The 11,417-nt window shown below is 44.5% G+C and overlaps 1 protein-coding gene across 1 annotated transcript in view; it reads left to right on the top strand.

The window, feature by feature from the left end:
• Positions 1-981: 981 nt before the first annotated feature.
• The window catches only part of LOC109644600 (von Willebrand factor A domain-containing protein 8-like), a 31,895-nt gene continuing 21,459 nt past the window's right edge, over positions 982-11,417 (top strand). The window contains exons 1-28 of the mRNA XM_069533569.1: positions 982-1,362; positions 2,414-2,491; positions 2,614-2,744; positions 2,867-2,977; positions 3,051-3,218; positions 3,473-3,637; positions 3,881-3,930; positions 4,047-4,155; positions 4,283-4,387; positions 4,484-4,612; positions 4,728-4,862; positions 4,946-5,023; positions 5,259-5,419; positions 5,523-5,636; positions 6,108-6,297; positions 6,536-6,613; positions 6,694-6,809; positions 6,915-7,015; positions 7,132-7,238; positions 7,446-7,517; positions 7,651-7,727; positions 7,966-8,041; positions 8,128-8,263; positions 8,442-8,561; positions 8,869-9,074; positions 9,252-9,403; positions 10,750-10,858; positions 11,227-11,365. Of these exons, the coding sequence (XP_069389670.1) occupies positions 1,224-1,362; positions 2,414-2,491; positions 2,614-2,744; positions 2,867-2,977; positions 3,051-3,218; positions 3,473-3,637; positions 3,881-3,930; positions 4,047-4,155; positions 4,283-4,387; positions 4,484-4,612; positions 4,728-4,862; positions 4,946-5,023; positions 5,259-5,419; positions 5,523-5,636; positions 6,108-6,297; positions 6,536-6,613; positions 6,694-6,809; positions 6,915-7,015; positions 7,132-7,238; positions 7,446-7,517; positions 7,651-7,727; positions 7,966-8,041; positions 8,128-8,263; positions 8,442-8,561; positions 8,869-9,074; positions 9,252-9,403; positions 10,750-10,858; positions 11,227-11,365 (3,352 nt within the window). The 5' untranslated portion in view covers positions 982-1,223. The remainder of the gene's footprint in view (positions 1,363-2,413; positions 2,492-2,613; positions 2,745-2,866; positions 2,978-3,050; positions 3,219-3,472; positions 3,638-3,880; positions 3,931-4,046; positions 4,156-4,282; positions 4,388-4,483; positions 4,613-4,727; positions 4,863-4,945; positions 5,024-5,258; positions 5,420-5,522; positions 5,637-6,107; positions 6,298-6,535; positions 6,614-6,693; positions 6,810-6,914; positions 7,016-7,131; positions 7,239-7,445; positions 7,518-7,650; positions 7,728-7,965; positions 8,042-8,127; positions 8,264-8,441; positions 8,562-8,868; positions 9,075-9,251; positions 9,404-10,749; positions 10,859-11,226; positions 11,366-11,417) is intronic.

Below are 11,417 nucleotides of genomic sequence, written 5' to 3'. Positions count from 1 at the left end.
CTTTTCTTGCCTTGTTCTTTCTCCACTGTGATAATTCTGAAGTCATGTCCTGATGGTAAACACGGCAGGCTTTTATTTTCTATCTAGTTTCCAGTACTATACCTATTGTTGAAATTCAGCTTGACGTTTCCCATCAGCTCCTAATCAGCTGACTGATGAGAGAACAACATTTCAGTTTTTAGTTTACAGACCTGATTTCTGTCTAAACTATAATCCAACAACAATAATAACAATAATAATAATGATAAAACTGTGGTGAATCATGATGAAGATGAAGAAAATCAAGTCATTTGTTTATCACGTGTTTGTGCGTCTTCTTCTGGTCACAGACAGAAACAACAGAAGCAGAACCATCGATGAGAAGCAGTCAGGTGCTGGAAATATTTAGAATTAAAATAAAATAACTCTAAGTACCTCTCTGCAACAATACTCCGTTACACGTAAAAGTCAAGTATTAGAACTGTATCTTAAGTGAGAAAATGGAAGTATAATCAGAAAACATGGATATTTGCATGGATGGATTTCTTTACATGTCATGATGGCGTCCCCCTGTGGACAGATGGAATCTGGATATTCAGCTTTTTATTATTATTTATTCACTCATTTCCTGTTTTATTTGTGTGACTATAGACCAGAGTTGTTTTCTGTAAAGCCACATTTTTGTTTTTGAATATGTTAAAAATAAATCCCAGATATTCTGAGCCAGTTTGGGGCTTTATTATTTAACGTGGTGTGATTTTAAAGAAAAATAATAATAATAATAATCATCATGATCATTTTGTGTTTTTATATGGGGGATGTTTTGTGTGTTTGAGTGATGAAATAAAACAATTTACGTCTTAAAAAATAGAAATATGAAACTATCAGATGTGAAATTGCTGTCAGGACAATATTCACAGCCACATATCGTCATAATAAATATTATATTCTGCTCATGTGCCTCAGTGACGTGTCCGTTTTATTTCTAAACTTATTTTACAGCTGAAGCAGAAAGTGTAAACACCGAGTCGGAACGAACGAGACCCCTTGTCAACAAACCACCACGGAAGACTTTAGCGCCGGACCGCTCTGTCCCTCTTGTATTATCTTCCGGCTCTGACACAAGTGGGCTGTCAGTTATGAAATGGGTTCGAGGCCGAACAGGACGTCGCTTCGCGTGAACCTCGTGCACTTTGTTTAATTCTTCTGGAAGTTCGGTGTCGTGCTGACGGAGAAGTTTGAAGATGCACAGGCAGGTTTTATGTCACCGCAGCGCCGCGGCCGTCGCTGCCCGGAGGATGCGCACCATCGTGGGGTCGGTGCTGGGACGAGACTCCTGGATGTGGAGAACTCATGAGGTGAAACTTCTCAACACGTCCTCAGGTAATCTGTGAATCTCACTCGTCACCAGCTAATAACACTGTAGATAACACAAGCAGCTGGAAACGTGTCTGTGTTTGGTCACAGCCGGTTACACTAACACAGCTGCTTTAGTTAATATGGATGTGATTAAAAATACACACAAGTTATGTGATTTACAGCCAAACACAACACGTGGATTATGTGTCTGATGGAAATCAAACGTACATTTTAACTTGGAAACAGAAAAATACGTTGACTTAGCTTGTAGGTGAAAGGTTAAAAGCGTTGTGTCCAGTGAACCACAGGTTGACTCACATGTAATAACTGGTTAATTGGTTTTAAATGGAAGTTTCTGTCTAATTCGAGTCAAAGAACATTTGTTTGATGGTTCTACTTTGTGATAAAAAGTGAAATCAATGACTTCATTAATGAATCACTTCCCTCAGCTTCATGTCAGTTATAAAGAATGAATAAGACCAGGAGGGAACAACCAAGCAGCATCTTTTTATCTCTTAATTCTATTAATTATACTCCTCTAATAAACTGCTTGGATTGTAAAAAAAATACATTCATAATATATTTTATTTATTACGATGCTTAATGACATTTACAACTTTATATTTCTTTACTAATCTTGTGCTGATTGAGTCCAAAACTTCAGTCAGTCGGGTTGTTGATTGGACTTTGTTTTGATATTTACTTCAATGAAGTGAAATCCAAAAATATTAACTTTGCACGAGCACCCGAGCTGTTTGCTTCTCCACATCAGCAGCAGCTGTTGTCACTGGTGTGAACTTAAGTTTCCTCTGAGGACTAAACTCCTCACGTTCTTACTGCGTTTTTCACGTGACAATTTTGTTGAGCCAAGACTGAGTGATGGTGCCCCCTGTAGGAGCCATGTATGGAAGTGTAACGTTAGTGTTTTCAGCTCAAGATGGACAATAAAGCTGAGATCACAGACCCAAAGGTACTTTCAAGTGAGCAGTGTGGGGAGAGAATCATTCCCCCACAGTGCCGTCCTGAATACCGTCTGTGAGACATGTCATTTATTGGTTACCTCTTCTTTCTGCAGGAGACACAGTAAAGATCGGAGAAATCTCCTACAAACTCAAAATACCTCGGAATCCAGAGCTTGTTCCTGTCAAACACAGTATGTGTATTTTATTTAATATGTTTAAATATGTTTAAACTAAACAAACGTCTGCGTGGAATGAAAGGAAGGCGATGGTGAAACAACGGTTACTAACACTTTGTTGGGTTTCGGTTTGCTAGTTACAGACTCCCTACCTCAGACAGTGGCTCAGCACCTGCGATGGATCATGCAGAAAGACCTTTTGGGACAGGACGTGTTTCTCATTGGTCCCCCAGGACCCCTGAGACGATCCATAGCCATGCAATACCTCGTGAGTACACACGAAACACACAGGCTCACACTTTCTGTTATCTGCTGTAACAGTTAAGCCTTTAACATTTTCAAGGGTTCCCTCTGTTTAGTGAAGCCAAGTTTTCAACTCTCATTAAACAGGAATTGACAAAACGGGAAGTCGAGTATGTCGCTCTGTCCAGAGACACCACAGAGACAGACCTGAAACAGAGGAGAGAGATCCGCTCAGGGACGGCCTTCTACATAGACCAGGTAAACCCCTTGAGTGGAGACAGTTTTCTTTTCAATTATAAACAAGCAGGAAATTAATTTCCCCTCCCCCCAGTGTGCTGTGAGGGCAGCAACTCAAGGCCGAGTCCTGGTCCTGGAGGGGCTAGAGAAGGCCGAGAGGAATGTTCTGCCGGTCCTCAACAACCTGCTGGAGAACCGAGAGATGCAGCTGGAGGACGGACGCTTCCTGATGTCGTCTGAGCGTTATGACAAGCTGCTGCAGGTCAGAGCGGCACACTCGCTTACATAATGTGTAGCCGCTGATAAAATCCTTCCCCCTATGAAACCACATTTAAACCTGCTTATTGCACACGCTCCTTCCTCCTCTTGATCACGGAGCCGTGTCTGCCTGACTCTTCACACCTTCCTCAGTGCTGTTCTTGTGTTTAAATGGAAAAGTATACTCTGCCTCTCGCTAAGAATACTCAGTCATGTACCTACAGTAAAATTAAGCATTTGCACCTTGATGTATTGCAGGAGCACACCAAAGAGGAGCTGGACAGCTGGAAGATTGTGCGTGTGAGTGAGGACTTTCGGGTCATCGCTCTTGGTCTTCCTGTTCCCAAGTACAAGGGCAACCCGCTGGATCCTCCTCTCCGCTCTCGCTTCCAGGCCAGAGACATCTACCACCTGCCGTTCAAGGTCAGTCCTGGAATTTAAAGATTACCCAACACCAACAAAAGGTGTTAAACATGTGAGGGGAGGATCTGGCAAAAGGTGTGACAATAATACTGCTACAGGAAAATACTGCTGAATTTCCTGAATCTAATGTTTCAGGTGCTTTCTTCATTTTCAGATTGTTGCCACATCTACTTTGGGGATTTCAAACATGTTTTTCAACTCAGTGTTCCTTCAGATGTCTTAAGTGTGTCATTGTCTTTTCAGGACCAGTTGGAGTTGTTATATACAGTGGGACCAAACATTGCTGCAGAAAGGTAAATTCAAAATTCTATCAGTGAAGCTAAAAGGTTTTCAAGTGGCTTTTTGGACAAGTGTGAGTGTTCATGTGAGACGTAATGTGCACTGGGTTCTATCCTCTCCTGCGTCTCAGGGTCTCCCAGCTGCTCTCGCTCGCCACGACACTGTGCTCCCAGGAATCATCCGACCTGGGCCTTCCTGACTTCCCTGTGGACAACCTGCTCCCTGCTCTCCACGTGCTGGTGAGAGTCCAGACGATATAATCCGTCTCTAAGGAACAACAAAGAAGAGAGGGCTATTAATTAGAAAAAAAATACTCTTGCTTCTACCTTTTGGTTAATTGATATGTCTGATGCTTGTCTTTTGCAGAACGCCGTCCCTATGTTGTCCTCCCAGCAGTTAGTCCAGAGACTTTACCCCTACGCCAGTATTTTGGGAAAAGATGGACGCAGCGCTGTAGAGGGCGTTCTCGGTGTAAGTTGAGTCATCAAGTAGAAATGTCTTCATCTGTATGTGAAGTCACTTAGATACATTTTTCAAATGCATGTATTCTGTGGTGTTGTTTTGCAGAGATTTGAGCTCTTGGACGGTCGCCGTGCACCAGCACCTGGTGCTCTGAAGAGTGTGTCAGTGACGAGGGAGAGTGAGGGTCGTGCAGATGTCACATTACACGTCAAGGACAAAGAAATCACGTTTCAGGTAACGGTCGATCCCATGTGGTCAACGACTACGTCTGTGAGGAGTGACAGACATAGACAGATGTCTGTTGTCTCATGGTCACACACAGACACTTCCTCTGTCCATCATTCTGCAGGTTCCAGCAGGGACCAAAGAGCCACGTCCACCAAACAGCAGCCCCAACTTCATCAGCACACCGAGCCACTCCCAGCTGCTGTCTGAGATGATGCAGTCACACATGGTGAAGGACATGTGTCTGATAGGAGCCAAGGTACCTGACACATAATGCACAGCAAACAGTTCATGCTCAGTGTGATCGCTGCTTTTAATCACAACCATTTTTCTATTTTCTAGGGTTGTGGCAAGTCGGTGCTCGCCAGAGAGTTTGCTGAGATTCTGGGTTACAGCATCGAACCAGTCATGCTCTACCAGGTGAGCCAACATCAGTAAACTTTGGTCAAAGATGACTTTATTTTACTGTGAAAATACCTCTGAGCATGTGATGTAATACTTTGTACTATTTGTTTTATCCAGTTTCACGGTCTGATATTAAACACACTGGTACCTTCACCTCCCTCTACTTGATTTCTCTCCATCCTTGCTTCGTGTTCACTTGCACTGACCCCTACCCTCAACTCCTCCCTCCTTGCTCCTCTTTCACTTCCAGGACATGACAGCCCGGGACCTTCTCCAGCAGAGGTACACCCTCCCTAACGGGGACACGGCGTGGAGGCCTTCTCCGCTGGTCACGGCTGCCATTGAGGGCAAGCTCCTGCTTCTTGATGGAATTCACAGGGTTAACCTGGGAACCCTGGCTGTGCTGTCCAGGTACTTCAGTCTGATAAAAATATTGTTTCTATGATTTACATGCTGTTAGTTGTGGACACACAGACACACACGTCAGCTCATTCATCCGTGTTTTGTGTCTCAGGTTGCTACACGACAGGGAGCTGGATCTGTATGACGGGACCAGGCTGCTGAGGTCGGACAGATACCAGACACTAAAGGAACAACTGCAGCTCAGTGACGAGCAGCTGCAAGAGAGGTACAGACACACAGACACACACAACGCAGTACACAGATGATTGTGGGTTATGTGTGGGGGAAGGAAAGAAAGACTTCATGATAACCCCATTCAGCGTGAGTAACAGCAGGAAATGGGTTAACTTCAGCCCAGAAGTCCCACCACAAACATCCTTCCTGCCGGGTTAGGTGGGTTCTTGTACACAAAACGAATGTGCATGTACAAAAACCCACCTAACCCGACAGGAAGGATGTGTGGGCTGAAGTTAACCCCTTTCCTCTTTCACTTTACCTACACTTCAATTATTTCACGCTTTTCTTTTTCTTGTATTCATCCCTCTCTCTGTGTGCGTCCGTGCATTTGTGTATATATATATGTTTGTGTCTGTGTATGTGTGTGTATATATATATGTGTGTGTGTCTGTGTATGTGTCCTCCAGGATTTATTTATACTTTACAGTACATGTTTCAGTTTTTTTCTTTGTCTTCTCAGGTCTATCTTCCCCGTCCACCCGTCCTTCAGGGTGCTGGCCCTGGCGGAGCCCCCTGTCGTAGGGGCCGCTGGAGGCAGCAGCAGCAGTGGAGGTCAGCAGTGGTTGGGCCCAGAGCTGCTCACGATGTTCCTCTACCATAGTGTCACCCCGATGGCCAAAGCAGAGGAGATGGGCCTCATACAGGGACTGGTAAGAGACACACACTGTCCCGTCAAGCCATTTCCCACTAATTACTACAAATTCACTAGATCTGGACTCTTTATTTGACCAAGGAACAAACCATTAACTTAGATGAAGGGGGCAGATCATTGTGAGCGTTGCAACAGAAAGGATTTATAGCAGGACAAACTAATATACAAGTAATCAAATGATTCAGTTGGAAAATAAGAACAATTCTTTCAATCAGTCTTTTCCTTCCATCGTTCAGACGCCGAATGTTCCAGCGGAGGCAGCGGAGCAGCTGCTGCTCCTCACACACAGCCTCCGCAAGACCAACGATCCCACAGTAAGTGTGTGTCCTACCCGTTTGATAATGTGTGTGATCTAAGTAATTTATTTGTCTATGGTGTGTGTGTGTGTCTCCAGGCACAGTCTCTGGCCTCTTCTCTCTCCACCAGACAGCTGTTGAGGATCTGTCGTCGTCTCTCTCAGTATCCTGAGGAGAGCATCGCTCACGCAGTCAACAAGGCTTGTCTCTCCAGGTCTGTACACACACTCAGACTCACACACACGTTACTTTGTGTTAATGTGATTGTACGCTAGTGATTCATTGTGTTGTTGTGTGTGTGTGTGTGTGTGTGTGTTAGGTTCCTGCCCAGCCTGGCCCGAGCCTCTCTTGAAAAGAGCCTCGCCAACTGCTCCATACAGGACAAACCAGATCCTGCCGAACAAACTGAGGATTACAGCTGTAAGTTCCTGTCACCTGTAAAATATCATCATCAGTTCAATGTTTCTAGAAGCGACTTAGCTGCAGAGGAGGAGAGATGTTCTCCACTCACAGTGTCTGACCCCCTGTGTCTCCAGGTGTGGTGAAGGATGGCGTGTTGACTATCGGCAACGTGTCCGCTCCCATCTACAACCCCATCGAGAAGATGAAGGTTCCCGATGTACTTTTTTATGACAATCCCCAGGTAATTACACATCCACTCACAAAGATACTGCACATACTGATCACATACATGTCTAAACCAAATCTGAAGCTGCACGGAAACATTTAACTCGGCTGTTTCTTTTCAGCCTGTAACTGTAGAAGAACATTTCCAGGACGTGACCCACACATGAGAAACAGTCAGTGTCGTGTCTGAACTGAGGGTTTGTTTGTTTGAATGTTTCTGCAGCACATGAAGGTGATGGAGGACATGTTGAAAGACTTCCTGTTGGGAGAGCACCTCCTCTTGGTGGGCAACCAGGTGAGTGACATGTGATCGTATCATCCTGAGTTCTCTTCCCAGCCTGTGTTACTGAAACGCAGCTGCTGCACACAGATTCTTTTCTGTAACTTGGTTTGATTGCTAAATGTTTTGTTCTTCAATTCTTCCACAGGGAGTGGGTAAGAATAAAATAGTGGACCGGTTCCTGCACCTGCTCAACAGGCCCAGAGAATACCTGCAGCTCCACAGGTCAGGAGAGAATCAGTGTGTTATTCACAACTGATTTCCAACTTTTGTTATAAGAATATAAATTCTGTTTTGTGTTTAAACATTCGACCTTGTCCACAAGTTTGAAAGTAAAATATACCTTTTTTAAGTGAAAGTATAAGTGCAGTTTGATTTCAAGAAGTTAATATCTACAAGGTGACAATAATATTGATTCTGAATCTGGACGTGTGTGTTTAACCCTGTTTTCTGCTTCTTCCAGGGACACAACTGTTCAGACTCTGACCCTGCAGCCCTCTGTCCGAGATGGCATCATCACGTATGAGGACTCCCCCCTGGTCAGCTAACACACTCTTGCTTTTGTAAATGTATGTTATAACATATATATGACATCAGTTCTTTCTGTGGGTTGGTGTGTTTGCAGGTGAAGGCAGTGAAGATGGGTCACATCTTAGTGATCGACGAGGCCGACAAAGCTCCGACGAACGTCACCTGCATCCTCAAAACCCTGGTGGAGAGCGGAGAGATGATTCTGGCCGATGGACGCAGAATCATCTCAGGTACACACACACAAACTTGAGTGCTCCTGATGCTATCACACTGTGTGTGTGTGTGTGTGAGAGACACAAATCAAAACATTAAGAATTAGATAAAAGTTACAGGCAGAAGCAGATGAGTGCTCACTGTGGTTTGTGTTTGTCCTGTCGTGTGCTAACCACGACTGTCTCTCCTCCAAAGATCCACGTGAAGCCAAGGGGAGGCCCAACACCATCGTCATGCACCCAGACTTCAGGATGCTGGTGCTGGCTAACAGACCTGGCTTTCCTTTCCTGGGCAACGACTTCTTTGGAGCTTTAGGTAAATACAACGTCCACATTACACATTCAGTCACTTTGTCTTATTTGATAACAACTCAGCAAGTTAGGATAGAAACAGGATCCTCTGCTGGGAGCGCTCACGTCTAACCTGGTTGAACTGTTGTCAGACCTGCGCTGAGTCTGGATATCGTCCTGAAAAGTTCTGGAGGTTCTGTATGTGAGAACAAAAATGTTGCTCCAGACATTTTAAGAACCTTTCCTGCCAGCCCCCCCATGTTGATAGGTTGTTGACTGACCATACAAAGCGACCAGCAGACGTTTGTGTTGACTAGTTGTTGTTCTCTCAGGTGACATCTTTAGCTGCCATGCTGTGGACAATCCAAAACCTCAGGCTGAGCTGGCGATGCTGAAGCAGTACGGCCCTGACGTTCCCGATGCCACTCTGCAGAAACTGGTGGCTGCGTTCGGAGAGCTGAGGTCCATGGCCGACCAGGGCACCATCACTTACCCCTATTCCACTCGAGAGGTGGTCAACATCGTCAAACACCTCCAGGTGAGAAGGGACACCAAGCCTTTCTATCTTCTCAGGTTTAGTCTCAGATGATCTATTCGTCCCTCCCTGATCTTTTATTCTCTTTACTCTTCTCCCTGACGTCTTCCATCTTCTCTTACTCCATCATCTCTACCGTTTGCCCTGTTCTCATTCTCCCAATTCTTCACCTCCCCACAGAAATTCCCTGGCGAGGGTTTGGCCAACGTGGTGCGAAACGTCTTTGACTTCGACTCGTACAACAAAGACACGCGAGAGATTCTGATCGAAGCGCTGCACAAGCACGGGATTCCCATCGGAGCCAAGCCCACCTCCGTCAAACTGGCTAAGGAGTAAGACATCAGGAGATGCTAGGATGACACACACACACACACACACACACACACACACACACACACACACACACACACACACACACACACACACACACACACAGTTAACTCTTTTATTCAGTGATGGACTGATGAGATTTTGTTGTCTCTCCATCCCGCTGCTGTCGGAGGTCGACTAATTGTTCCTCCAGAGAGGACGGGTACTATCGACGGCCACTGATTCTGTCGAACGCTCTTAGACATCGAACATCAATAGAGTTCTTATTTTTCTCTGTAGACTGAACCCGTTGTCACAGTAACACTAGAAATCTATCGGAGGCTTCTCATTAATTATATGAAAGCGCTGTCACTGCGACATGTTTTAAAAATATCAGAAGCTTTTGATGCGTCTGTTTTTATGTGATTATGATCTAAGACAAACATTCAATTTAACAACACAGACTCAGAATGGACGCTACTTTTTTTTTAAACTGAATTTTAACTTTTTTTTCCCCGTTTGTCGTTATTGTGTTTATTTGACAACATTAAAAGTACAAAGCAGCTTCTGAGGGGTGAGTGTTTCTGGGTAGAGGGTCTCCTCTGATGGGAGATCCCTTATAGAACATTTACTGATTTAAATCCTGAAAAGCTTGAAAGCAGCTGACAACTGAAACTGTGAGGCTTCCATGAAGTCTCCGCGCTGCTTCCTGAAGTGTTAAATTGATCTCTGCAGCTCATTACTCACATTACCTCACCTTTCCTGCCAAAGGGAAAGATAATATTCTAAATACCCACTACGTTGTCTCATCATGTGCTGCTGATAAATAAAGGAAAATATTTGTTTCTTCTGTCTCCTGTGGTTTTATTTTAACTCAACACGTTCATTAATTCTCATCTCAAGTGAACTCTTGAGAACCGAGCAGAGCAGAAACAAGTATTTTCCTTCACTCAGTAGATGATCTGATCCGTTATGTCCGTTCTTACATCATCCAGGCTCCGTGGGTTTTGTGTCTGTTTGGATCAGTGATTTAAATCTTCAACACACACACAAGTCCCTTCTTCTGTATGTGTTGGTTTTACTCTTCTGGAATCAAATTAAAAACCTTTGTTTACAAGAAATCTCTTTCAAAACAGAATAAAGCTTCCATCCTGAAATCATTTTGCAGCATTGGATTAGCTACACTATGTAACTTACTGAGCAGCAGCGCCCTCTGCAGCCTCACGTTGGGGTTTATTCCATTTCCGATCGATGATGTGATTTTTTTTTTTTGATGGAGATAAAAAACAAAGTGGATGAACAAATATACAAACAGAGTGTAACTTCATTAGTTCTCACCAGGCGTCACCATGTGACCTTCAATCCGCAGGTTGCCCCTGCCGGAGGTTCAAATGACCGGACACTGGACGATAAACCAAGAAGGCAACGCTCGCCGCAAACTGCTCTGTCCCACTGAGACACACCGCATAGACATCAAGGTGAACACACAAGAGAGACACAATCTGAAACACACAAACGAACAGTGAGTTTCCCCACACATCTCATGTGAGTGAGAATGAATGAATGATTGTGGTTCAATGGATTATTATGGTGACAGTTCATCGTAGTGAACAAACTCAAACTAACTCATGTTACCAACAACTTTTCTGTTGTTTCTGTTGCCGCTCAGAATAAACAGCACTCACACTGTGGGGGGAGATCGATTGATTTTACTTGATCGTCAGACACGTCAAACATAAAAGAATTAAGACAAGACCACTGTTGTTAGTTGGTCTGTTAGTGTGCATGTGTTCACATGCGTGTGCCGCTGTCACAGTCTTCATGTTGCGTGTTCTTGTGCATCCAGGGCCCCGTGTTCCTGCGTGTTCAGAGTTACCCCTGCAACAGGCAGGAGAGCAGGGCCTTGAGTTTCAGCGAGGAGACAGCCCACTGGCAGATTCCCATGAATGAGGTCAATATCATCTGTGACGTCGCCACCAAAGATGGTACACACACACACACACACACACACACACACACACAACCAACACTGTCGTA

This window comes from Paralichthys olivaceus, chromosome 10, assembly GCF_024713975.1.
Source record: "Paralichthys olivaceus isolate ysfri-2021 chromosome 10, ASM2471397v2, whole genome shotgun sequence".
In the NCBI taxonomy this organism is placed as follows: Eukaryota; Metazoa; Chordata; class Actinopteri; order Pleuronectiformes; family Paralichthyidae; genus Paralichthys; species Paralichthys olivaceus.
The sequence above is the reverse complement of the archived record's forward strand: the minus strand, read 5'-3'. Positions and strand labels throughout refer to the sequence as shown.